The sequence below is a fragment of the Ciconia boyciana genome, chromosome 24 (assembly GCF_034638445.1).
Source record: "Ciconia boyciana chromosome 24, ASM3463844v1, whole genome shotgun sequence".
Lineage (NCBI taxonomy): Eukaryota > Metazoa > Chordata > Aves > Ciconiiformes > Ciconiidae > Ciconia > Ciconia boyciana.
In genome coordinates, this window is record NC_132957.1 from 4975751 (window position 1) to 5001782 (window position 26032).

The window sequence follows — 26032 nt, forward strand, 5'->3', positions numbered from 1 at the left end:
GCGACGGCGGCCGCTCGGACTACAACTCCCATGAGGCCGCGCGCGGCCCGCCATTTCCCATCAGCGCCTCAGGGGTGCAAACACCTCCCAGCGGCCCGCGCGGGCGGACTCCATATCCCGTCGGCCCCCGCGCGCCTCTCCTCGCCCCCGCCCCTCCCCTCCCGCCCGTGTTGTCGCGGCGGCCCTGAGATGGCGGCGGTGGCGGCGGGCGCGTCGGGCTCGGCGGCTGGCGCGGCCCCTCAGCAGCAACCGCCGGCTCAGCAGCAGTCGCAGCCGGCGGCGGGTGGGGCGGCGGGCTCCGGGGAGGCGGGTGGCGGAGGCGGTGGGGGGGCTGGCGGCGGTGGCGGAGGAGGAGGAGGTGGTGGTGGTGGTGGTGGCGGCGGCGGAGGAGGAGGCGGCGGCGGCGGCGGTGGTGGTGGCGGCGGCGGCGGCAGCAGCAGCAGCGGTGGCGGCGGCGGCAGTGGTGCTGGGCCCGCACCGGGGTCGGGGTCGGGCGGCGGCGCGGCCGGGGGCGAGTCGTGGTACCTGGCGCTGCTGGGCCTGGCCGAGCACTTCCGCACGTCGAGCCCGCCCAAGGTGCGGCTCTGCGTGCACTGCCTGCAGGCCGTGCTGCCCCGCAAGCCCCCGGCCCGCATGGAGGCCCGCACCCACCTCCAGCTCGGCTCCGTCCTCTACCACCACACCCGCAACGGCGACCAGGCCCGCGGGCACCTGGAGAAGGCGGTGAGCCCCGGGGGGGCGGCTGCTGGGGGGTGGCCCTGTCAGCGGGGCCGGCCTGTGGTGGTTGCAGACTAACCCCCTGTCTTCTCTTGCAGTGGTTGATATCCCAGCAAGTATCCTTTTCCTGGCTGCCTGGACGAGGAGCGTCGCTGCCCGGCCACCTCGCTCCTGCAGCGAGGGCTCTGATAACAAAACACCCTCCAGAGAGAGCCTGGCCCTGGGGATGGGGATTTAGCTGGTATTTTTAATCTACTTCCGTGGTTGTGGGCCGCTTTCCTAACGTATACGTTCTGTAAAGTTTTTTGGGGATGTTGGAGTGTTGCTGTGTGCCAGAGAGTGTTTAATATTTACTTAACTCTGATGCTGCTAGATTCCTCAGTTTGAAGATGTTAAGTTTGAGGCAGCCAGCCTTCTGTCCGAGCTGTATTGTCAGGAGGTGAGTGCACTGAGACTACTTCAGAAATTGTTGCTTGTCTGGGGGCTGCAGGGCTGCATTTAATTTGAGTGGCTTTGGTCTTGGAGTAGTATATTGCTATTAATAATAGGATCTATGGAGTTTTTAGAGGTCAGCTTCAATGTAAATATAGAGTACTAAAGTGTAAGCCTGAAAGACTTTTGGTCTTTCTTATTGTGAAAGTTGCTGCTGGAATTGTAATGCAGGTCTTCCACAGCAAAGGAAGTTTACTTGGCCAAAGTATTTCTTTAGCCCTCGCTTAGACAAAGACAGGCTGATTTGGGGGGAAGGAGGCAGTTTTCCTCAAGCTTTTGTTGTGTTCCTAGGCTATTTTTATTCTTTTTCTCCAGAAAAGCCTTAACTAGTCTTTACTTTCACTAAAGTAAATGTTTACCTTTTCTCTCACATGCAGGAAAAAAGTGCATATTAGAATAGTGGCCAAAGGAGTTCAATAGCTAATACTTTTGAACAGACTTTGAGTCAAGTGTAGGTGTGTGGGCCTGTGTGTTAAATACTTGGCTTTGTTCCTTTTCATGTTTTAAGGTTCCTGACAACGACAAGGTAGCGACTAGTACTTTAAAAGTTGTTATTGTTAGTGATGAAGTTCCCAGTAGCCTGTTTTTTTTTTGTTGACTAGGGTGCATGTTTCTGTTTCAGAATTCAGTGGATACAGCAAAACCTCTGTTACGCAAAGCCATTCAGATTTCACAGCAGACTCCATACTGGCACTGTAGATTGCTTTTTCAACTTGCAGTAAGTGGTTTATATTGATAGCCATGTTGCTCTAGCACTGTGACTGGAAAAAATGCCTAGAAAATATCTGTATTCTTCTTAAAAAGAGCTTGGATGCCTCCCCTCCCCCTAATTATTGCTGTTAATGGAGAGACAAAAGAAGAAAAGTGCATGCTATCAAGTAATGATACATTGGTAGATTACGGATTGGATCAAGGCCCACTTTTTACTTCCTGAAGGCAGATGGGGAAGAAAGCAGCAAGGATCATCCTGTGGGCACTAGTAACACACAACGTTAGAGGTGGAGGAAAATAAAATCCACCTTATGGCTTGCAGTAAGGGCAAATGTTCTCTTAAAGCCTGCTGCAATTGGAGCTTGCCAACCTGAAGTGTGTGTTTGATTATTTTCAACCTAATTAGCACACAGAGCAGAACTGGGATGGGAAAAGCAGCTGGTGCGAAGGCCTCCAAGCAATGTTACTCTTCCTCTTCTGTAATATGCTCTAAGTGTGGCTTCAGCTGCACAGGTCAGACCGTCTTCCCTTCTAGGAATAAACTGGTGCATGTTGGAATTTGCAGCGTTTAAGGCTTGTTACAGTCTTCAGCTGTGTAACTACTCTTAAAGTGCTGATTTTCCTGAGTGATCCAATGCATTAGGTAAGGAGCATATCCAGAAAGTTAACTGATCAGTGGGAAGAGCAGATGATTGCTGAAGAGCAGCATCTATTTTTCCAGGTTATGCCTCTTCTCTGCTCCTAAAGAGCCTCGAGGTGTTTAACGTGGGAGTTGAGGGAGTTAATTGCTCTTTACAGGTACTCTGCAGCAGAGAGCTAGTTAGGAAGCAATTTTATCTTTGAAGACTGTCTCAATAGTCACCTGTACTTGTCTTTTCCCCATCCCGATGAGCTTAAACAAGCAGACCAGCTTGTTAAAAAGGAATTGCCAAGCTCCTTTGTGTAGTTTAGGAACAGTGAAATGTGGAGGGCCTTACTATCCTATCGATTAAAGGACAAATGTTTACTTTGCAATGACTTAATGCCTGAGTACTCACAAAAAGCTTAAGCTTTTTTCTCAGTGCCTCCCTCTGAATAGGATCCTTCCTCCAAGCTTGACATTCTTTGCTGATTTCTCTTCTGTGTGGTATTTCCTTTCTGGCTTTTGCTTGACCACAGAGGCCTGTGTGTGTCATTGCCTTGGTGCCATAGTTCTGCAGCTGTGTGGCTTTCTACCTGAGTTTGCAGAAGGTACAAAAGTCAGAAGGCGGGAGGGAGTGAGAGGTGCTCTGGTGGCTGCATCATCCTCTCCCCGTCACCTGAAACATACCTTGCAGACTTCCTCTGCTCTTCTTGCTGGAAAACACGCTCTGTTGTTCCAGTTACTCCAATGTAACGGTCCACGGTTATACTGGAGCTGTTGGGATCTGATCTGCACATGATCTTAATGAATTATAACAGCTTTGTGTGGTAGGAAACTGGGCTGAGAAATTTTCTTTGAAATGTTACAGACCTTTTTTTGGAGAATGCCAGGTGTTTCTGGAAAATGAATCTAAAATTAGATGATACATTTAACAAGTACCAGTTTAGCACTTGTCATGTGTAAAGCACAGGAGTAATTACATTTTTAAAAATTGCTAATTAGGTTCACAAATAAAATGCTGATCTCTTGTGGCTTTTTTTTTGTTTCAGCAACTACATACACTTGAAAAAGACTTAGTATCTGCATGTGACCTTCTCGGAGTTGGAGCAGAATATGCTCGGGTAGTAGGATCAGAGTATACCAGGTGAGTTCCCTCAACCTTTTTCCCTTTCCACAGAAAATATTTTGGTTTCCTGTACGTTTTATTTAGAGATGTGATTGCTATGTGGGTTTTGCAGGCAAACCAATATTTCTGAGTGTTCTCTTAGATCTGAGAGTTTCTTTCCTTTTTCTGTTAAAAGCAGTAATGTCCAGTAAGACTCTGGAGAGTCTTTTTTCAAAATGAATTTTGTTTATTGTCTTTATCAGCAAGTTTTCCCAGTAGCCTGTTTTGGCCTTACAAACTATTGTAACTGGAACTGTCCAAAGCTTAGATACGAACCTGAGAGACTGGGATTTTGATTCCTGGTGCTATGATCGGACTGTTCCATTTAGCTTTTAAATGTGCTTTCTGTGGCAGGTTCCTTAATACTGTTTTGTCTATTGGGTTTTTTTTTTTGGGGGGGGAGACTGGCAGATTTTTTTTTCAGGGTTTTTATATACGGTTGTGGTTTGGGTAACTTCTTTGAGTATGACATCCATTTTGTTTCATTTCAGAGCACTGTTTCTGCTAAGCAAGGGGATGGTAAGTTGGATGTACTTTTTAACTAAACTATTTCCTTGTTTAACTAGTATAATGCAAGTTACAGAGCAATAGAGTATAACCTGCCTGAACATAGGTTATTTGTTTTAAGGTATCTTACATGCTTATCTGTGCTTTATATATTGTTTTACTCACGTGAGTGAGCAGTGTTAAAATATACCTGGGATGAGCCTTGAGTCTGCAGGATTCTTGTGAATAGGTTTGTCTTTTTTTCTCCTTTATTAATGATGACAAATAATTTTCTGGAAGGAAAAAGGATGACTGCAAATTGTCACCGGAGCCCTTGTAATTAGGGGTGAAAAATCTAGTGGTGTGAAAAGGCTGGTGCTCTTCAGTAAGATGTCTTTGAGTCTGGTTTTGTTTTAAATAATAGATTAACGTACCTGGGGCTCTGCTGTGGTTCTCTGAGTGTTTAAACTGTTTAGCATAAAAATAACGAATTTTTATTTAAAATTGTAGCTCCTTCTAATGGAACGAAAGCTGCAGGAGGTGCACCCTCTCCTTACCCTTTGCGGGCAGATAGTTGAAAACTGGCAAGGAAACCCCATCCAGAAAGAGTCGTTACGCGTATTCTTCTTAGTCCTGCAGGTCACGCATTACCTGGATGCTGGGCAGGTACGTGCGAGTTGTGCTTCTATAGTTCCCACGTGAGAACTGGGGAGAAAGAGTACTGCCTCAAAAGTAGCTAATTATTACACTGAGGTGATTTGGGATTTTTTTTTTGCTGCGCTGTGCTTTTTGTTGATGAAACTTAATTTCTGTAGATTTTAATCACAAATGAAATTAGGATTGAAGAAATTACCTTCATTTCTTCTTCCCAGAGGAGGGGTTTACTGTGGTACGCTTATAACTGTGGCAGCCACTGTTGGTTCCGTATAATGTTGTTGGAGATAACAGGTTTTGTGTATAATTTTGAAAAATATTTTGAGTGGTTGTTGGTCATATATGCAAATATGAAGGGCTGATTGTTGTTAATCCTGGAACAAGCCTAAAGTAGTCACTGTTCTGTCATGCTGGTGTTGTGATTTATGCATGAACTAATTTCCTGAATGTGGAGATTATTTATTGCCTGGTAAGTTTTCCCAACTAAGTAAATGTTCAAGCATTTGGGCTGCAGCAGCTATGTCTGATATGAATCATCTTTTGCAGGTGAAAAGTGTGAAGCCATGCCTGAAACAGCTTCAGCAGTGCATCCAGACCATCTCCACGCTGCACGATGATGAAATTCTGCCCAGCAACCCCGCTGATCTCTTTCACTGGCTGCCCAAGGAACACATGTGTGTGCTTGTCTACTTGGTGAGAAGCTCTTTTTTTCACTTAATGTATATTGCTAATTAAGGAGGAATTGGTTAAAAATTGCTTGGAGCCAGCAGTGACGGATTCTGCAGACCATATGCTGCTTTACGTTACACTGACAGTTTAATTCTGCCACAGCATCTGTGAGACTGTTGCTTTCAGTGATGTCAGTGTTTGAAGAGACTGTGCAAGGAGTCTGGAAACTGGAATGTAACTTTTTTAATATCCAAGCCAAATAGAATCAAATTAACTCATACGAAGTTGAGCTGTGTTGGCTTATTTTTACCAACAGAGTGACAATCTTGACTTCAAATTCCTGAAACTAGTTGTCCCACTTCTTAAATATGATTGTACTCCTGAATGATGTCAAAATTTAGTTTAAAAAGCTGGTAACTGAGGAGTTGTGTGAACTCCCAGACCTTTCCTCTTTGCAAAGATAATTTTTTGTAATTTTTCCTGTGTTTTCCGGCAGGTGACAGTGATGCATTCCATGCAAGCAGGGTACCTGGAGAAGGCTCAGAAGTACACAGACAAAGCACTCATGCAGCTAGAGAAGCTAAAAAGTAAGGATAAAGATTATAATTTAGCTGATGCAGCAAGATTCCATTACTTGTTGCTAATTTAAATTAAAACAAACCAAAACAAAACCGCAGCAACCTTATTTAGCCTGCTGTCAGTCTGTTTCTGCTGCATCTAAGAACTTTGTTCTGTTTTAAAACTGGATAGTTACTTTGAATACAGAAATCGAGTTTTTGGGGGTTTTATTATTGTAACCCAATAAATTGGGCTGCAAATACATGCTTTTTTTTTTGCTGCCTTTCTGATTGTCCATGTATTTGGTTATTCAAGTTCTTGATTCTCTAAAACGAGGGTGTGTTCCCAAGAAGTATTTCCTTAACTGGAGCTCAGATTCCCCGTCCTGACAGTTCGGGGCATTGTGGTTTTTGGGGGTGTAATGTGGGTTTTTGGGGATTTTCTGTTTGTTTTTTAAACCTGTGCCATCCTTCCCGGGGCATATGGAAGAGGAGCTGGGCAGTATGCTGGCTCTTCTGACACCAGGTGGGCCAGCCAAAGACATCACTCTCTAGATTTCCACAAAGGAGTCTATATATCGAAGTCTTGCTGAACCACCTGCAGTTGAGGAAGCTGGCTGGGTGCTGGGAAGGCTGCGTGGTTAGGATGTTAGTATGGTCTTGACTTTGCTAACTGCATTACTTTTCCCTCTTCAGTGTTGGACTGCAGTCCTATCTTGTCGTCTTTCCAAGTTATTTTGTTGGAACACATTATCATGTGTCGGCTTGTCACGGGACACAAAGCCACAGCATTGCAGGAGGTAAAAATGGGGTTTCATCACTTCCCTAGTTGTGGATGTATGCAGTGACAGCTTTTAAAATATGGGAATTTCAGTTTTGAGGAAGATACTTGGGCTCAGTTGGGTATTCCAGCAGTGCTAAACTACTAACAGATATAGTCAGGCCTAACGGTGCTCAGGATAACACAACTCGGAAGCCGTGGAATTAGCCTCTTCTTAAATATTTTATTCAAGAACATTTTGGAGGTGCTCATGGAGTCAATGGTAATTGATCAGTGGCCACAACTGACACCTTCCTGATCATACTTTGCAGTCTGATTCTGGTGTCTCTTCCCTTTCCCTCAGATTCATGACTGAGTGTTCCAGTCTTGTCCAAGTATTTCTCAGTTTTTGAGGTTCCCTGCCTTTCTGTCCTTTCTTCCTCTTACATAGTCTGGGGGGAAGGAAGAGGGCAACAGTCTTCTCTAATGCAAGAAAGAACAGTGCTTTTTTCCCATTCTTACAGTAATTTTTAATTCTTGTTCATCCATCCCTTATTTATAGGACATACTGCTGTATCATCTCAACCTCTGCTGTCAGCCTTCTCATGAATGTACTCGCGGGGTGGGGGGAAATTTAGCCTGCTAAAAGAATAGTCATCGGTTCTGGCTCATAAAACTCATCCCAAGCACATACCCTGTGGAAGATTTTGATTCCATTTTTTCTGTTGCGTGCCAACTCGAAATTCTGAGCGTGTCAGAAGAGATCTGTGACTTGGTTTGCAGGTGGTGCCACCATATGGTGGAGCTGCTGCAAAGCAAATAATCCGAAAGCAGTTTGAGTGTGCGTCTGTGTGGGAGGAGTGTGTATGGAGCAGTGCGTGTACCTTGGCTCGAGGCAAGTCTAGCCTCCGCTTTTACCTAGGAGCGTGATTAGGGTTCTTGAACCAATCACTGAAACATACTGAATGACATGTATGATGCAAGTAGATGGATTTAGAGCATAAAATGAAATGGAGAAAAAGCACCTTAAAATATTTTTCTTTTTTCGAACAGATTTCACAAGTCTGTCAGCTCTGCCAGCAGTCTCCCAGACTGTTTTCTAATCACGCTGCCCAGCTGCACACTCTATTAGTAAGTGCCTATGATTAGCAGTAAACTTTTGACTCTTTGGAAGACCATACCCAAGACTCATACTCATCACCAGTAACTAATGAGAACGTAGTGAGGCAGACAGCAAGATGTCCTGCTGAGTAATGGGGTCTGCGTTAGCGATCACCAGTGCTGCTGTGGGGGCTCACACCCAGTGTTATTTAAGCCTGTCAAAGGCTTAAATCCCTTTTAAAAATAAGTGATGTGTCACATGATAGTTAGTATGCAAAGTAAATACACGAGATTTATACTGTGCACGTTTGAGACGGTATGTTGTGGGAACTGTGTAAGGGGAAGAATTTCTGTAGCACTGCTGTTTGAGTATTATAAGAAATTAAGAGGGTTTTCTTAGATAAATAGGGTGTTTTTTACAGGAACGTACTATTTTGAAGGACTTCGTGTAGAAGTTGCTCACTTCAGAAATTCAAAATATAATTTTTCCCAGAGCCAAGCAAAACTAAGGCTTGTTGGTTACCTTTTTTCTGGCTAATATCCTGAGATTTCTGTGGTTTTGTGCATGCCTTTTCCTCTCTGCATTCTCAGCTTGCTGTAATTGTATTATGTGTTACCTTAGAAATATCATGTCTTCTACAGGGGCTCTACTGCATTTCTGTTAATTGCATGGACAATGCAGAAGCACAATTTACTACAGCACTGAGGGTAAGATTTTCTTCCCAAACTATTTACTATGGATGTTCAATGTGGAAATGGGCTTGTTGGAGTTGTTGTGTGGGTCACCAAACAGCTGAGGTTGGAAGGGAAATCTGGAGACCATCTATATTAGTTGCACTAGTTCATTTTTTTTTTCTATGCTTATCACAATTCGGGTCAGGAGGATTTATTAATAGCAAAATATTGGACAGCAAATCTGTGATTTATATGGGGTGAGCAAATTCTGGGTTAGATGCTGAAAGTATTTGACTGTGCTGTTGGTATCTTGTTTATTTTAGCTCACTACACATCAAGAACTGTGGGCATTTATTGTGACGAACTTAGCCAGCGTGTACATCAGGGAAGGCAACCGGCATCAAGAGGTAAGTGGTTTCCAACTCTCATTCTAAAAGTCAGAACTTTCTCGGAGAGAAAACTGCTACTGTGCTTGGACTACTATTTTTTTTTTTTCTGAGCATTTTTGCAAAGCAGTGCCTTGTCTGGCAGCCAGGCAACTCCTTAATCAGGGTAGTGTCAATTAACAGTAAGGAACCAGTGGTATCGGCTGGCCTAGCTGCAAACCACTGAAGCAGAGTATTCTGGATTGTACGCAGAATTCTCCACAGCACTGGGAGGGCAAGCTTCCCAGTGTGACGTGTGTGGTTAACTCTGTCATCTTGACTCATTCAACCTGTTTGCTTCAGTTTCCATCTGTGGAGGGGGTTTATTAGATTGCATAAAACCTGGAAGGATTTAACTCAACATTCAGAAATAGCCATGTGCACGTGTGTGTTCATTTTGCTTCGGCGGTGTGCCTGAAGCCATATTAATACAAAAATTCAGCTGTGTGCACTCAGTGACGCGTCTGATCCCTCGGTAGTAACTTTTCAGAGACATGCTTGCAGGTTTCTTGTGAAGAGGCTGTAAATGAACTTTTTCATCAAGCACGCAATACTTTGTTTAAAAAGCTTAGAAAGCAAAAATGATAATTTAAAAAGTTGACCTTTTTTTTTTTTTGCTTAGTTGATTTCTGGTTTTAATTAAATAGCGAATCCGATACAGCATTCATTTGGGTCTTGAACAGCTCAGATATGACAGCTAAAAGCTTTCTGAGGAAATAACATTGTACAGAAAGTTCGATAAAGTCTGAGAAAGCATATTTTGTATAAAACTGGAGTTTAGGATCAAAACGGGCATGACAGCTCCTGATGTTGGAATGTTTGTGCTGCGATCTAAGCAGTACAAGTAAACTTGAGTGTGTTTGCGGTGACTTGCACCACTTTGATTTGATGTGCGCTTCCTATAAAACCACTTGCCGTCGGTACTGTAAGCCTGTATATGTGAGAAACGCTGATTATCTTTCTTTTTCCCCTCCCACTTTGTAGCTTTACAGCTTATTGGAAAGGATAAATCCAGACCATAATTTTCCTGTGAGGTGAGAATTCCAGAAACTATATACATGCTGATGTTGCATTGGTGATGGTAATACTGGATTTGTAGCAGGCTTTTTTTAAAAGAAAACAAAATAATCAACTTCTTTTCAAGGCAGAAGTTCTGACCATGCATTAAATATAATGTTTTGTTTGGAGATTTGATTATTAGGCAAATTCCTAGAAATCTGTTTGTAATGCATTTAATCACTGCACAATGCCTCGATTTCAATGCGTTGCTTTGTCCGTAGCTCTCACTGCCTTCGAGCAGCGGCTTTCTATATCCGAGGTCTGTTCTCCTTCTTTCAAGGAAGATACAATGAGGCAAAGTGAGTATAAATTGGTGCACTTGGAAGGTGGGGGGGGGGAGAAACTAAATCAAGCTTTTTAAGATAAAAATGAAAACCCTGAGGCCTTGCTTTCAAACCTGCTAGCTCTTCTTCCCTGCGGATTTAGTCAACCTTCTGTTTTACTTCGGGGGAAATACCATGAAACCGTTCAGTTTAGATCTCTTTAGTGCTGAGTGCTAATACTAATACTTGTGCAGCGTTCTGCGGTGGCACATCTGAAACAAAAGCTTTTCAAAGGAGGACCTCTATTATAATCATTTTTGCTAAATGAAAGGTGAGGTTTGGGAATTCCGTGCTTTGTTTAAGGTCACCTGCAGCACGCTTTTATTCCCGAGTGCTGATATTTGCCAGTTGGATTAATTAATTGCTTAATGATGTTTCTTACATACTGGAGGGAGAGTAGACTTTTTAAAACACTTTATTTTTGCTCTGTTTCGGTAGACGATTTTTGCGAGAGACACTGAAAATGTCAAATGCAGAAGACTTGAATCGATTAACAGCCTGTTCTCTCGTCCTCCTGGGTCATATATTCTATGTGTTAGGGAATCACAGGGTAAGCCCTCACTGCCTCCGGTATTACCGTGTAAATGTTTGACTTGTCATTTGCCAAAGAAAATCGGGACATTGTGTGAAATTAATCTTAGTTTAAGAATGCTTGTTTATTGGTATCCCACTAAAAGTTAGCAGCTTATTGACTTACGTAATTGTGTAGCTGTAATTGGCATGTTTGATAACACTTTAACAAAGTAGTAGTATTTGAAGGCTGTTCTAGAAAGTGTGTTTCTATAATGCCTGAAATAACTTGAAAAAAAGGAGCTGAATGAACGACAAATAACATCATTCAACTGGATTGTTTTGGAAGGAATTGTGGGTACAAGCTCCTTAATTCTCACCGTATGCCAGAATGCATGAAATATTTCTGTTATCTTGCACAGCATAGACAGCAAAATTCTAGACAGCTTTAGATGATGTTTTTGGGTTATTGTCCCATTAAGCACTTCCACTTCTTAGCTAGAACATGGCAGCAATTAAAGTAGACAAATTTTTTGTCACAAATTTAACATCTCTATGTAATGTGTATTCACAAGGGGGGGGAAAAAAAATATCCATTTTATTTTGATATCTGCTCTTCACCAGGAAAGTAATAATATGGTAGTACCAGCCATGCAGCTTGCAAGCAAGATACCAGATATGTCTGTGCAGCTGTGGTCTTCAGCTCTGTTGAGAGGTAAGTTAGGAAAAGGGTTTGTACTTAAAAAAAGCAGCAGAGAGCCCATTGCTGCTAACTGGGGATTGAGCATGGGGACATATGCCAATGCCAGCACTCCCTGAGAGAGTGCCTGGGTTTACAAAATACCGCTAGAAGTGCAAGATGATTCTCCCGGTTACTGGTCTGCAGCTCTGGCACTGCTGTCAGGTACTCCAGTTGGATTTTGGGGGCGGCTGTAAGACGCCTGGGGTGAGAAGGGCCTGTAGAGCTCCAGCATCTCTGTGTAACTGGTGCGAGGCAGCAGTTGGGTTTCTCCTGCTGGTGCTGATGGCGGTTTACGATACAAACACCTGAACTGGAAACCCTTTGGAAAGGGCTCCAGTTCGCACCCGTGTAGCGTCTACTCTGCTGCTGCTCTGCTTTTCTTTGACTGCAGTTCCAATTGTAGTAAACATTTGATTAAGTTTCACTTAGGCTTTGCTTCTGTGTATTGGGCTTTAATACATATAAGAGACTATTATATCACTTCATACATAAATATTGTTTAATCTGACTTACACAGGCCCCAGGATGCTTTGTTCAAATATTGACTAGCTTCTTGGCAGACCATCAACATCAGTGCTGCAATTGATTTGCTCTCACTAGAAAATAAAGCAGTAACTATCCTTTTTCCAAGAACTTACCCCGCAGCTTCAATTTATATTAAATTGTCATGTTTACTATAAGCATGGTGCTCTGCGTTGAGCACTGTGGGCCAGGCTTATTTTCTGCTTTGCTGTTGCCTTTGCCTGGAAGTGGTTTCGTAGCAATTGCAATATTTTTCTTATTCGTTTCCAAGTGGTAGTTCACGTACAAAACATGCCGATAGTACAATGATGAATCCGCTGGAGATGAAACGCCACCCCGTGTTCAGCTGCTGTTGCCTCCGGTCGTATCCACTAGCCTGGGAACAGCGAAAGGAAAAATGAAAGCAGAACAGAAACTGGTGAAGAGCTTCCTTTTCTTCAGAGTAGAAAATTACTCTACAAGAGTAATTTCTTGAAGAAAAGGTGCTTGATGAGGAATAACAAAACACAACTGCACGTTCGTCGATGGGAGCTGCAGCGTCCCAGCCCCTGCCACGCTGTGCTACTTGTCATTTTTAGCTGAAATTGTGTGATTCTTAGTAGGTTACCAGTCTTAAATCTGGTCGAGCTAGTACCTGTGAGTAATCCTCACAGAAAACAAGACACTAGGATCGGTTGTCGCCGTATGCAAAGCAGCAGGCTTCTGTAGCCCCCCCAAAAGCAAGGATTCGCCAAAGAGTAAGTGTTGCTTGACCTCTGAAACCTGTGGTGTTGAATCGTGGAGCTGCAGAGAGAAACCGGCGAGTCTTTCCTGTTCCCACTAGATGGTGCTGGAAACTAAAAAGACAAAACACAAACTGCACAGGGGCTTTTATTGGCGTGAGGAGTTTGCTTCCTCCTTTTACAGCTACTGTAATGTTATTTTTTTAATAGTTGGAAACTAAAATGACACCAAATCCTGCAGTGTGCACTGCCAATACTATTGGAAAAGGGAAGGCTTCGACACAGTGTTTCTCGGTGAGCACACGATGCTCTTGTCTTTCAGACCTGAACAAAGCCTGTGGAAACGCCATGGATGCGCACGAGGCAGCACAGATGCATCAAAACTTCTCACAACAGCTCCTCCAGGACCACATTGAAGCATGCAGTCTTCCAGAACACAATCTAATCACGGTAAGCCATCTTCATCTTGCAGTTAGGAGCGTTTTTGAGGCAAAACAATGTGGTTTGCTTTCCTTTACTGTTCCTTTCTTCTGCTGAGCACACTTCTCAGTAAGTTGACAAAATTCAGTCTACCTCCTAGTATTTAAACTGGACTGATAACAGGAAAAGGAAGTGTGACTCAATTTAATTAATTCACTTTTATAAGGGTTACTTGGTGGGTAAGGTTTTTGTTTCTTAGAAGCATTTTCTTGGCACACCAGAACTGCGGTGCGTTAAATGGCTTTTGTAGGCAGAGAGCCACTTCATTTTGGTGACAACTATTACTTTTGAAAGAAACTTACCTTGTTCCCAGGTTTTAATATTAATGTTGAGGTCATCTGGTCTGCCTTGTTCTGGGGAATGCTTCGTTGTACACTGCTAAAAGTACAGTTTCTGTTGATACTTTAGCATTCCTAAGGGTTTTTTTCCATTTATCTAGAAATCTGAATTGCCCGTTAATATACCATTTGATGCCTGTATAGCCATTGCCTTAAGGTGCAACTTTCTTTGGACTTCAAATACTGATGTCCTTCCTGTCAGAAACATTTTTAAGACTGTTCTAAAAATACAGAATTGTTTCTTAAGCTGCAGCTGAGCAAGGGCATAAGATAATCTACTGTTCTGGACTGAAATAATGTCCAGAATGGGAATATGAGATGCAGTGAACTCGACATCTTTTTCCCAACATTCCCTTTTGGGGAGAAGAAAGGAGGAAAAAAGGAAGATGCTATTTGCTGGTTTTGCTCACAGAGGGATCCCGGGAATGAAAGTGTTTGCGATGCAGCCTGTGTTGAGAGACCCCCCTGGCCAGGCGCCTGCCTCCATCCGTGGGCCAGGCACAGAGATGTGAGCCAATGCTCCGGCCTCCCATCTTTGCTTGCCGTTGCTGGCTTTTGCATAATCTATGCTGGATTAAAAATCTGGAGGGGGAAGAGGATTAAGAAACAAATATTAAATCTGTCCATTTTAGATTCTGACCAATGTGAGAGGAAAATATTTTAGTAAAGAAATGGGTGAGAACCAGAGGCTTTACTTGGTCTTGAAACACTATAGCTGCAGCATATAATGGGCTCAAGCAGACACATCTAAAGTTAGGTCCCTCATTTGTGCAAGTCGCGCTTTCCTGTGTTTGGACGGTCAGACATTTACCTGCAAGAGCAGGAAGTGCTTTCACTTGATTGCCCTTGACCCTGGATTCAGCAGGGGAGTCAGCTAGGTTTGGAATGACGGGCACGTGGAGCAGCTTCGAAAGAAATACTGTTCAAGGGATAGGAGCTCCACGCATGTAAAACAAAGTCAAACCTGATATGCAACTTCTCGTGATGAAGTCTTTAATTATCTCAAGGTAGCGAACGTCTGTATGGCGAGCTCCTTCCTCTGGCCTCGCTGCCATTCCTCCCCTCTCCAGGCAGTGGCTGTAGGATTTTCATGCTGTTTGTTATCTTTCAGTGGACAGATGGACCACCTCCTGTACAGTTCCAGGCACAGAACGGACCCACCACCAGCCTGGCCAGTCTCCTGTGAAAGAGAATAACTATCAGGACAGTGTGTTTAAAAAGAAAAAAATCCAAAAAAGGAGAAAAAATTCATGCAAAATCTTTTCTTCAAAGAAAAGGCAGCAAATTCCTCTTCTAGTGAGGGCCTTGTAGGAAACAGATTGCATAAAGACAACATACATTTCATAGACTTGCAAAGTGAGAAGGGCATTTTAAGCTGCTTTTACATAATGTGTGTGAATATACAGCTAGTGTGTATATACCTACTGGTTTTAATCTGCTTTCCTCTTACTGAGAATTAAGGTTTAGTCCAAAGGACGCTTGTTCCTTAAATTGTTAGTACCTACTTTTTAAAAATTGTCACAGAAAATGAAGAGGACTCGCACAGTTTTGAATACCAATGGTATGCTAAATACTCAAACCTTCCTTGGAGTACGATGCACGCCAGTTTTAATGTTTTCTGCGCCCTTCCACTCCTGGGAATAATTGGATTAAATCATGATTGATTGCAGGGTGCCCTAAAGTTCTAAATCTAGTTTCTGAGGTAATATTCTTTCCCTCTCGTTGTCTGCAAGTTGTTGCCAGTGCCGTTTGTAGCCTTGCAGCGAAGGTAAGGATGAGATCGGCGAGATCCGAGTTCTGACGGGCAGGGTGTTTGCAGCCGGGGGGTGCGGCAGCGTCCTCGGAGTGGCCCCCAGGCTGAGCAGAGCAGACTTGCGCTGTTGTCAGAGGAGCAGATGCCACCGCCCGGATTCAGGAGCGTGTGACAATGTGCCACCACTTCGTCCCTATGAGGGTCTTCCTTCTATCTCCCTGCACTGATGGCCGGTCCCGCACAGGGTAAGGCAGAACCACAGCACTCTCCATCTCCGCGACTTTGTCGTGATCTGTAGGGAAGGAGGAAAGTTCTTGTCCTCCTGTCTACTCCCTCCGTGGCTGAGCAACTGGAAAACAGCATTTTGCATCTTTACTGCAGCCTCACCAAGGGAAGGCAGCATCTGTGCCTTAATGCCTTTTACAGGTGATTGAAGTCAGAGTTAAACTAGGCAGTTAAAACCCAGATCCAATATAAGCCAGAGGCTTATGATAAAAACTAAACTATAGTCTTGCCCTTGGCAAAAACTTCACGTTTCCGAACTTTTCTGTGTTAGCTTTCCTATTCTATCTCAGTTTTTTGAACTCTTCAGCTGTGAATTCTCACTGCGTTTGCCTGTGCCTCTGCAGCTGTCTCAAAACAGGAAAGACAAGGCCCAAGTTTGTTCTGCAGAAAACAGTATGAGAGTTGTTAATTCCATGAAGCATCAGCAGCTTTATAGCAAAGATCTGTGCCAGTCTGTCGTAGTGCCATGTAAAGCTTGCAAGGTTCATGGGGTTGAATAAAGGTGTTTTTCTCTCTTGGTAGCTCTGCATATTTATCTCCCAACTTAAAAGGGGGAGGGAAAAGGAATCTGCTAGAAAAATTACTTGTGTAGGGCTTTCTGTGATTGCTTCTTTTTCTGAGGGAGGAGGAGAATATTTTAGAGGAAATATTTGACCCCCCTCAAACCTTTAGAACTTGTATTGTAGAAGGAATACTGTGAAATCTGTCTTTAATCAGAGTCATGGAATGGTTTGGGTTTGAAGGGACCTTGAAGATCATCTAGTCCAACTCCAATGGTCATTCTTTTCCAAAGTCTTGTGCCCTGTCTAGCAACAGCTCAGAGACGCTTGCTTTTGGTACTTCAGACCTCTCAGTTTTTACCACTAAATGATATTAAGAGCACAAGTGTTTGTCCAATTACCAAAATGGGATTTTTGTTTCCTCTACTGGACACACGATGCTGATTGAGATCCTGTTCTCAGACATTTACTCTTGCAGAAGCCATGTATGTTCTAGGCCTTGTTAAATCTTCAACGGGGAAAACATGGCCTCAACATCGGTGTAGGGAGAGAGTCTTATTACTGGGTTTGCAAGAAAAAAGAGTGCTGTTTAAAATCTCCCTTAGAACTCAAAAAAATAGGAAAGAAATTTGTGAGTTAGCGTACAGGGTATTTGGAGGTACCAAATACAGGGAGAATCCATGCAGATGGACCCTGTTCTGCATCGCTTGCTCATTGAGATCATGTTCTGTGTCTGCCGCCCGGCTCTCGTGATCTCCTGTCCCCTCGAAGGCTTTGAATCGCAGACCTGACAGCCGGCCTGCTGTGGCATTCCTACAGAAGCTGCCAGGCTCGCAGCACCAGGGGCAGGAGCCCGTCTCCATGCCAGCACCTCGGTGGCGGGCGCTGCCCATGTGGCCCTGGTTCCAGGCGAGAGGAGGTGGGTTTACGCTCCCTCCACTTGTTCTGGGACAGCCAGGCTGTGCCGCAGGCATCTGTTACAACAACTTCATAAGCTCAGCAGCTGTCACGTGCTTAGATTTTGATCAGGTAAATCCTATCTTGGGAATGTTGATACCCCATGGACTATTTTTAAGTCTTTCCCCCTTTTTTGGGTTTTTTTTTTTGCGTATGGGAAGCAGTATCTCTCTTTGGTTGTTCCCTCCATAAGTCACTGCGTTGCAGGAACTCGGTACCTGTTTTTAAGCACCTAAGTGCGATGGCCGTTTTCTTGGCAGTGCTCTCGGCAGCTGAGGAATGACTAGTACATGAAAAAGATGTACTTTAAAATTTGCTAGAGTCCCATTCAGGTAATCCAAGCATTCTCTTTTTTTGTCTTTTCTCATCCAATCTGAGGCTGTTGTTTAACTGATTACATGCCCATCGCAACGATAATAAATTGCTTTAAATGTTGGCCAAAAAAGTGCTGCTTCTGTAAGGCAATAGTAAAAAATCCCAACTCTAGAGAGCTGTGGTTTGGGCTGAGTTTGAGAAAAGCATTTTGCAGCAAGCGAGATGTCCAGCAGCGCCCGTTCAGGTAGCTGCATCTCCTGACCTTATCTTGCTGCTCAGGGACCTGCAGAGCTGAAGATTGTGTTACGGGAGAGCGATTTGCGGTGGCAATTTTCTGGCTTCTCATTGTTGGTACTTGTGTGCGAACCAGGCTGCTTTGTAGTTCAAATCCCTTGCCGGTCTGTTCTCGGGAGGGAAGGAAGTACTTGAGGGAAAGGCTGCCTGCTTGCTTCTGATGTAAGCGTGCTCAGGTTTTAACAGGAACCATTTGCTAAATGTGGTAGCTGAACTTGTAATGTCAGGAGGAACAACCTGGGATTTCCCTGTCTGCGACAAGCCAGCTTCACCTGGACTTTTCTTTTGTGCAGAACAGCGCTCGGCCGCACTCACCCACAGCCCTGTGGCGTTCAGAACTCTGCTCCGTTACCAGAGTCCTCTTCCCATCACAGAATTTCAAAAATCATGTAAATTTGAAAATAACTCGGTGATTTTCTATCTCTGAAATTCAATGTACATTTGTTACAATGTACAGTGCTTTTTAACTACACTTGTATATTAAATTATTTAATAGTTTTTGCTTTTCAGTATCTTTTGTATGTAGCAGAGATTAAAACAAGGACCTCATAACTGAAGTTATTCCTAATTTTCAAATGCGTATGTAAAGTTGAACAGAAAACTAGAAGTTTACAGTTTACAGATAATGTTCTGTTAAGTGCTTGGTCTGTCTAACTTGATTTGAACAACGTATTTCTAATCTTTCTTGTCCGATCATTTAATTCTCTATAGAAACAAACACGAAGTCTTTTATGAACTTCTAAAAAAATTATTCTTCTAAAGATGTAATTTAGAGACCTGTACAGTTTTTTTCTCTATTTTTAAATGAGTAGCAAGAACTTACACAGAAGCATCTAATCACTGTTTTGTAGATAGTGTAAAAACTTACGTATGTATAGAGAATGCAGTCTGAAGAAGTGTTTGCCTGTTGTATTTCATTTCCTACAGTATGAACATCAGCAAGGCCCATGTACACAGGAAATCTAGATCAATCTGGCGGCTGGGGAATTTAAAAAAAAAAAAAGAAACAAATCATGAACTTCATCCCCTGTCATCCCATACGTGCACTCGCTGTGACACCATGAGCAAAAATTGACATTGATAAAATGTTAGGGCCTTAAGTTGCTATGCTGCCAGTGGATGCATGGAGGTCAGCACAATGTATTCCATGTGACTTCACTGCTTTAATTTTATTCAGCTTTTCCAAATTGTCCCGAAAGTAAAATTATGATAGGAGTTCAGTAATGTCCCATTTTCCTTTAGAGATGACTGACCTCTCCAAATCATGCTGGGTGATCCCGTTTCCGTAATGTACGGCAGTTCTTGCCGCAGTGGCGAGGAGCGAGTGAGAAGGAAATCGTGTTGGTAGTTTAGGCTGAACAGAACACTTGGAGAAATCAGGATGAAATAACACCCGTCTGTGCTCTTCTACTGTCTGTCTTAGCAAGTGTATTTAATTGTTTCCTGCAGTGAACCTTTAAATGTCACGTCAGGTTTGTACAATGTATTGTTAAGTGTTTGTAGTTCTCCATAAGTAGCAGGACGTGTACCTTCTGCCAGTGCTCCTTCCTGAAGCTGTAAATACAGTAACTCATGTAATGAGACGGAACCGGGGGAATTACTTTTGTTGCCTTTGTTTCCTCTCGTTTTCTATATTAGAAGAATTTTTAAATAAAGTTTAATTTTACTTCTTCTAGCAGTTTGCAGAATACTAATTCCTTTAGTTGATCTGCAGGCAACCCTGCCTACAAAGGACGCGTTTTATGCGGCAACAGTGACTTACCCCTTGGCCCAGCTAGAAGTTGTTTAAGCCCTGTCCTGGCTGTGGGACACGGGGGGCGCAGGGGTAGATTGCCGCTGTGCCTGCAGTTGGGCTGAGCGCTCCTGCCTGGAATGAGAACCAGAATTTCCTGCTGGAAAATGTCCACCTGACTGCTCACCTTAGCACGCTGGAGATGGCCGAGGGTGGCTGTGAACCTGCTCTGGGGGTGGCTGGAACCCCGGCAGGTGTCTGGGTTAAAACAAGACTGGCGTGGATTGGTCAAACACCTGGAATTTTTCTTATTTGGTCTAGGACAGAAGTATTTTTCACTGCAGTCGTGCAGTCGAGAAGGATGCTGACTCTATTTGATCTTCATAAATGGGATCTGGTTTAATGGAGATTGCTTTTTGCGTCTTTTATCCCGAAATTTTCTGGCAGGTATTTTTACATTTTGAGCTTAAATTTAAAAGGAAGAAGAAAACTACTGAATTAATTTGTCTGGAAATGACATTTTGAAGAAACTAAAAATTTTAAAGCTTACTGCCGACCATCCCTTTCCAAAACGTCATCTGAGCTGCTAAGCTAGTCCCTTGCATTTCATCATAGAAGCTGAGTAGGTTTTGTTCCAACAAGTTACTCACTATATGAAAATTTTAACCCAAATGGCAGCTTCCTTTCTGTCAAAAATAAGACTCAGCTATGCTGACTCTCCAGTCTCCTTACGCTGGTTATCTGCAGTTCCTTCCTCGGGGAAAAAAAATGCATCTGGCATAAACTGAGCTATCGTCACCTTCTCTTTGTTCTGCCTTGATCGGGGCTGACTCTGGACTCTCCTCGGAAGCAGCTCCTCGCAGAGGATGTGCCTAGTGGCAAAACTCCACGTGAAACACATCTAAAATACATTAGCAAGAAGTATGAAAGTTTGGTACTTGCCTGATGGACGCGGAGACGCATCCAGAGTAGATCCTCTTTGTATTTTACTGTGTAGAGGCTTGTCATGAGCTGACAAAGCAAAATTAAGATACCAGCCTGCTGCACAACAAGCGACTGTAAGTTTTCTTTTGTCAAGTATTTTTGCTTTTATTTAGCTGATTCCACATAACCCCTTAGCATGGTCAAAACCTAAAGGAGAAAACAGATCTTCCAATGTTTGCTAGGACTACTGGATACTGCCTCTGCAGGTGGCAAAGCTTGCTATCGCCTCAGTAAAATTCTGGCCAACCAGGACAAGAAAAAAAGTTATCAAAGAGATTTCTGGGAATAACTTTACCTAGCTTCTAGGTAATAAAATGCATCTTGTGCTAGACCTGTTTGGTGACACAGAAAGTGAAGTAAGTTGAGGTCCTGTGTGGATTAAAGCATCACTCCAGAAGGATTGAGCCCTTAGTAGTTAACCAGGAAGGTTTGAAGGGCCTGAGGTGAAGCCAGTGGCTTTTGGGCTTCGGGAGAAGTCCTTAACCAGAGTCACAAGTGGTTGTGAGCTGCGCTGTTAACCCTTAGTTACTTGTAGCTAAAATTGTCTTGTGCGAAGGGTGGAGGAAGGTACTTTATAAGAAGAAAACTTGTGTTCAGTCTTACCTAAAGGGTATTGAACCCAAAGTTGTTAACAGAAGCAGTGAATCTTTAATCTGGAGTGGAAAACAGCTGTGAAAAGTTGAGTGTGTTGGAACTTTCCTGACCAAAGGCTGAATACGCTCCAGGAGCGGGCATGCCGGAGAGGGAGGGATGAGGCCCGGGTTCTAGCGTTGGTTCTACTGCTCTTTTCTTGCAAAAGCCTTGATGATGTGCCTTCTGCCTTCCCTACCCTAGTAACATGGGAAGCGTACCGATTTATGCTTATTAAAGATTACGAATAAAAATATTATCTTTTACTCTTTTGAAACAAGTACCCAAATCACCTGAATATGAAGCTGCATCTAATCCTATAATAAGCTGTATGTGGAAAATAATTGATGAGAGATTGGTACTAGCATTATAAATAAAGTGCAGTTCCTGTCACTCAAACTTACCCTCGATTATAAACTTGCTTCACCCAAGATATTTTTTTCCTTCTAAAAACAAGCTTGCAGGTGTCTAAAAACGCTGAATAAGAAGTCCTGAGGCTTATGTCAGAGGCAGCGAAGGTAGGTTGCAAGCTGGCAGCTCAGAAGACATTTTTTGTATGAATACAGTCGTTCAGGGGGAAAGTTAATTGATTAATTCCTTTGTTCCCGTTTCTACGCGTTGGCTTGACCAGGTGGATTCGGTTCCTCCCACCCGCGGCGATGCCGAGCACCGGGTAGACCCTGCAGAGGGGGACGGCTCGCCCGAGGGCCCGCAGCGGAAGGGTTAAACATCCCTTCGCCAGCTCCCGCGGGAACGATCGTATCGGGGCCCTGTCAGAGGTGCGGCCGATGGCATGAAAACGTCTGCGCACCCCTGACCCAGATCCGCGGAGGAAGCGGGGATGAGTCACCACAGCCGCGGATTCCCGCGGGCTGCCCGGCCCCCGGACGGCTTGTCGGGGCTTGCCGCGCCGCTGCCGCGGGCCCCGGGTCCTGCCCCCGTTTCACCCCCTTCCCGCCCCGCCGGGACGGGTTCGCGACGCTACGGCGGGGCTCGGGGACGGCGAGGGTCCTTTCCCGGCGGAGGCCTCGGGCTGCGGAGCCCCCGGCGAGGCGCGGCCTGCCTTCCCCTTCCGCCCCCCCCCTCCTCCCCCCCCCCCGCCTCACGGAGCGAGCGACCCCGCCGCCGGCCCCTATCTGAGGCCCCAGGCCGGCCTGCGCGGGCGGATAAGGGCCGCCGGCGGGGCCTCTCAGCGCGGCCGGCGGCTCCGGCCCCTCCCCGCGGGCAGCGGCATCACCTCGGTCGGCCTCGGCGCGGTGCCGGGCGGGGGCTGCCCCCCCCACCCCCGGCCCTGCCGCGGTGCCCGGGTCGCGGGGGGGGAGGGGGGGCGGCCGAGCCCCGCACCTCACAGCCCGGCCCGGCCGCGGGCCACGCCCCCTCCCCGAGCGCCGCGCCGCGCATTGGCTTCCGATCCCCCACCCACCGAGCGCCACGTGGAGTTTACTGGCCAGGCTGCCCGTCAATCAGGAGGCCGCCCCGCCTCTTTTCCTCACCGCTTAGTATGTGGGCGGGCCGAAGGCGGGCTCTGGCTACGATTGGCTAGCGGACTGGGCAACCCCAGCTTTTCATTGGGGGTCGCAGCCGTCCGTACCTCGTTTCAAAAAAAAAAAAAAAAAAAAAAGAAACAAACCCACCACCCCCCAGCCCCCCCCCAAAGGCCTGAGCAGGAGGCGGGGCGAGGCGCGCGGAGGCGCAAGTTTGTCCAAATCTGCCTAGCAACCGGGGTGGGCGGGAAAGGCGTCCCGAGGAGGTGACGGTTGGTGGCGCGCGCGCCACCCCGGGAGTCCCGCGCCGCCGGCGGCGCGCGGGGCGGCACGGGGAGAGGGAGGGAGGGAGGGAGGGAGCCCGGCGCGAGGCGGGGCTCCCTGCGCGCGCAGCCCCCTCCTCCCTCCCTCCCTCCCTCCCTCCTCCTGTCAGTGGCCACCTGAGGGAGCCGCCTCCCCTCCCCCCACGGCCCCAGTCCGGCCCGGGCCCCGCTGAGGAGGAGGAGGCGGCTCTGAGGGGGCTGAGGAGAGTGAGTGACATCCCCACCCCCCGCAGCCCCTGGGGACCGGGGGTGGGGGGAGGCGTTCGGGGAGGGGGACACACACACCCCGAAGGGGCGAGGGTAAGGGGGCAGCGGGGCTGAGGGGAAGGGGCGAGTGAGGAGGCGAGGGAGGGCGGAGGGGAGAAGCCGGGGAGAGCGAGGGGAGAGGGGCCGGGGAAGAGGACGGGGTCGCTGCGCGGGTGGGGGTCGCGGACCGGCGGGGTGGGGTGTGGGGGTGGCTGTGAGGCACGGCCGCTCTCCCGGGGGCACGGGTGTGGGCGCCCCGCGGGCGGCGGGGCCGGGGCGGCAGGGCCCGGGCACGGCGGGGAGGGGAAGGCCCGAAGGGACGCTGGGGAATTGGCCTGAGGAAGACCGGGCCTGGGAGGGGCGCTCACAAAACGGGGGGGGGGGGGAGAAGGGGAGGGAAAGGGGGCTGGGGAAGTACCAGCGGAGGGTGGGCAAGGCTGAGGGGGTGCCAGGGAGGAGCGAAGAGTGCATCCTGGGAGTTGCCCGATAGGCACAGCTACCAGAGCATGTCAGCAAAGCCAGATTATTAGTCCCAGAGACTTGGGAAGGCGGGGGAGGGGAAGTGGGGGAGGGGAGGGAACTACCGATGCTAAAGATGGGGCATCCGGGAAAGAACTTGGGGCCACCGGGCCGGGCTGGGTGTAGCCGGCTCCGGAGCAGGCGGGGAAGGGGGCATGGCGGGGGAGAGGCCGGCGGCTGGAGAGGGAAGGGTGCTGCTAGAAACAGGGCAGCTTTTTTGGTAATGAAGGTACCAGGACTCCTGAGAGAAGCCTCAGTGGCGCGTGCTCCGGGGGGAACAAGACGTCCACTGCAAGAGAAAGTGGTGCTCCAGAAATGGACAAAGTTCTGTCACGGGGCAGCAAAAATCGAGGGTCTGCCGTGGATGAGGCGTCCCTGGGAAGAAAGGGTGAATGCAGGCAGGGTGAGGCCACTTACGGAGGGGACCTGCTAAGCAGGAACAAAAAAAAACTGGTTGCTTGCTGGAGAGTGCCAGATGGGTTGAATTCACGACAGGACTTAAGATGGAGGTGTTTTGTGGGGCTGATGCCAAAGAGGAGTCCTTATACCCCTGTGTCTAGATGTGCGGAGGTTATGTGCGCAAAGATTGAGAAGGAGGCTCATTTTCACGAATTTGAAAACACCACTATTGCGTTTGCCTCGATCACTTTCTTTTTTCTGGCAGCGTTTTATCTCTGTACTACTTTGGGGGGGGATTTAGTTTGTACGCAAGACAAGCTCTATTCAAAATAAAGTTATATCCTGTCTGTGGTCTACCACCTTCTCCTCACCCCCAGCTATCTGCCATGTTTCACAGAACGTATCTAGAGGGCTTCTTAAAAATCTAATTCATTATTAATTTTCTATCTATCTTCTGCTTTTTTTTCGCCGTCTTTGTGATAAGAGCGGTGAAAAGCTAGAGAGAGTATAAGGGAGTATATGTACGAGCTGTGTACGCTCGGGCAGTTGCTATAGGTAAAAGAATATTGTCAGTTTAAGTATTTAGAAGTAACTAACTTTACAAATTTTGACTCTTCACAGCATTTTAGCAGCAAATTCCAAATAAAAAAAGTGTAAGGGGAGAAAAAGCTTTTATTTTTGCTTTAACTTGAGAAGGACTCTTAAACATAACTCCTAAACAACTTAGGAATTGGTGGTACAACTATTTATTTGAACTAGCTGAATACAAAGCACTATGAAATGCAAAGAAAATTGTGTGAAATACTTCAGTATTTTTCACAACTGTACCATGCACAAAGTTTTAAGAAAGAAAACATGTATTTTTAGTGGGCAGTCTTCTTTTAAGCTTTAGATTGAGCTGAGCTTCTAATCTCGCTCTCACTGGTACAGATGACTTCTTTTTTTCAGACTTTCTCAAGAGTTTAATGACACGTCTTACATGAACCTGAGCATGCATACTGTTCAAACAGTGACTAAATCTTCCAGAGAGTAAAACAGATGATGTTACCACACAAATATAGCTGAAATTACGGCTGTGTACCAGTGGTCCCTAAATCCTGCTGTCCAATGGCCTAGTATCTGAAGGAAGCAAAATGCTGCAGGCTGTTTCATGTCTCCCAGTTGGCTTCATTTTAAACATCTTAATTTCCTGTTCCCATGAGTAATTTCAGAGGGTCTTGCAGGAAGAAACTTGTCTATAAGCAACGAGTTGGGGACTACAAATCACAAAATCTTGTTTAAAAAAGTACACAAACACACTAGCTTTGCTTTTGAAAGCTACTCGAAGAATGTGAATTAGCTTTCATCCAAAGTTAATTATCCAGTTTCCATCATGACGGGCTGAGTGCTTCAAGGATTGTGTGTAAGAGGCAGAACTGCTGAACGTTAACCTCCTTACTGCAGCAAAAAATAAAAGGCCGTTGCTAGATTTAAGTATAACTGAACGTCTCTTATCTCGATAAGAGTTCAGCTGTTTGGGCCAAAGGGAGATCAACTGTTTTCCACCCTGGTATCTTTAGCTTGAATTTAGGGAGTCCACTGAGTCTCTGGAGAAACTGGCTTGCGTGTTGTCACAGTTTCCCACGGGCAGGTAGGGAATTTAAAAGTAATAGTGGAGATGTATTCAATGGGTCGCAGCCGCGTTTTTAGCAGCACTCCCGAGGGAAGAGGAGAGACAACCCTAAAATGTCTCCTAGTCGTAGCGTGATGCTGTGGAATGAGGACTCGGAGCTTTTTTTACTGCTAAGGCCAGAATGAACTGGAACAGTGAATTACAAATTACAGGGTTTAAAACTTTTGGACCACTTGCATCCCTTGACATATGCGTTTCTGCTTGAGGAA

At 45.8% G+C, this 26032-nt stretch overlaps 2 protein-coding genes and 1 long non-coding RNA gene across 11 annotated transcripts in view; 2 read left to right on the top strand and 1 right to left on the bottom strand.

Annotated features, from left to right (window-relative positions):
- Positions 1 to 158: 158 nt before the first annotated feature.
- On the top strand, positions 159 to 19507 carry MAU2 (MAU2 sister chromatid cohesion factor). The gene is made up of 20 exons (XM_072845705.1): positions 159 to 322; positions 395 to 723; positions 816 to 833; positions 1091 to 1156; positions 1832 to 1927; positions 3592 to 3686; positions 4199 to 4226; positions 4704 to 4859; positions 5394 to 5540; positions 6013 to 6103; positions 6770 to 6873; positions 7887 to 7964; positions 8577 to 8642; positions 8933 to 9016; positions 10019 to 10068; positions 10315 to 10392; positions 10855 to 10966; positions 11551 to 11641; positions 13235 to 13362; positions 14842 to 19507. The coding sequence occupies exons 1-20, from the start codon at positions 190 to 192 to the stop codon at positions 14914 to 14916; spliced, it is 2025 nt and encodes a 674-aa protein (XP_072701806.1). The 5' UTR covers positions 159 to 189; the 3' UTR covers positions 14917 to 19507.
- Positions 11808 to 22240, bottom strand: LOC140643636 (uncharacterized). Of its 8 annotated transcripts, none has more exons than XR_012039608.1 (7): positions 21585 to 22240; positions 21154 to 21380; positions 20366 to 20467; positions 19597 to 19701; positions 18703 to 19388; positions 12825 to 14910; positions 11808 to 12566 (listed from the first exon to the last, which is right to left on the bottom strand). It is a non-coding gene; the product is annotated as an uncharacterized lncRNA (long non-coding RNA). The 8 variants fall into 8 exon arrangements; XR_012039615.1 differs by having other exon boundaries at positions 11811 to 12566; positions 14542 to 14910; XR_012039614.1 differs by lacking the exon at positions 11808 to 12566 and having other exon boundaries at positions 13356 to 13770; positions 14695 to 14910.
- An 842-nt stretch (positions 22241 to 23082) lies between these two features.
- GATAD2A (GATA zinc finger domain containing 2A) overlaps positions 23083 to 26032 on the top strand; it is a 64663-nt gene continuing 61713 nt past the window's right edge. Inside the window, exon 1 of one of the 2 annotated variants that reach the window (XM_072845692.1) lies at positions 23083 to 23194. The gene's annotated coding sequence lies outside the window, so the exon portion shown is untranslated. Of the gene's footprint in view, positions 23195 to 23235; positions 23288 to 26032 lie in introns of those variants that run through there. The other variant, XM_072845694.1, reaches the window with a different exon arrangement.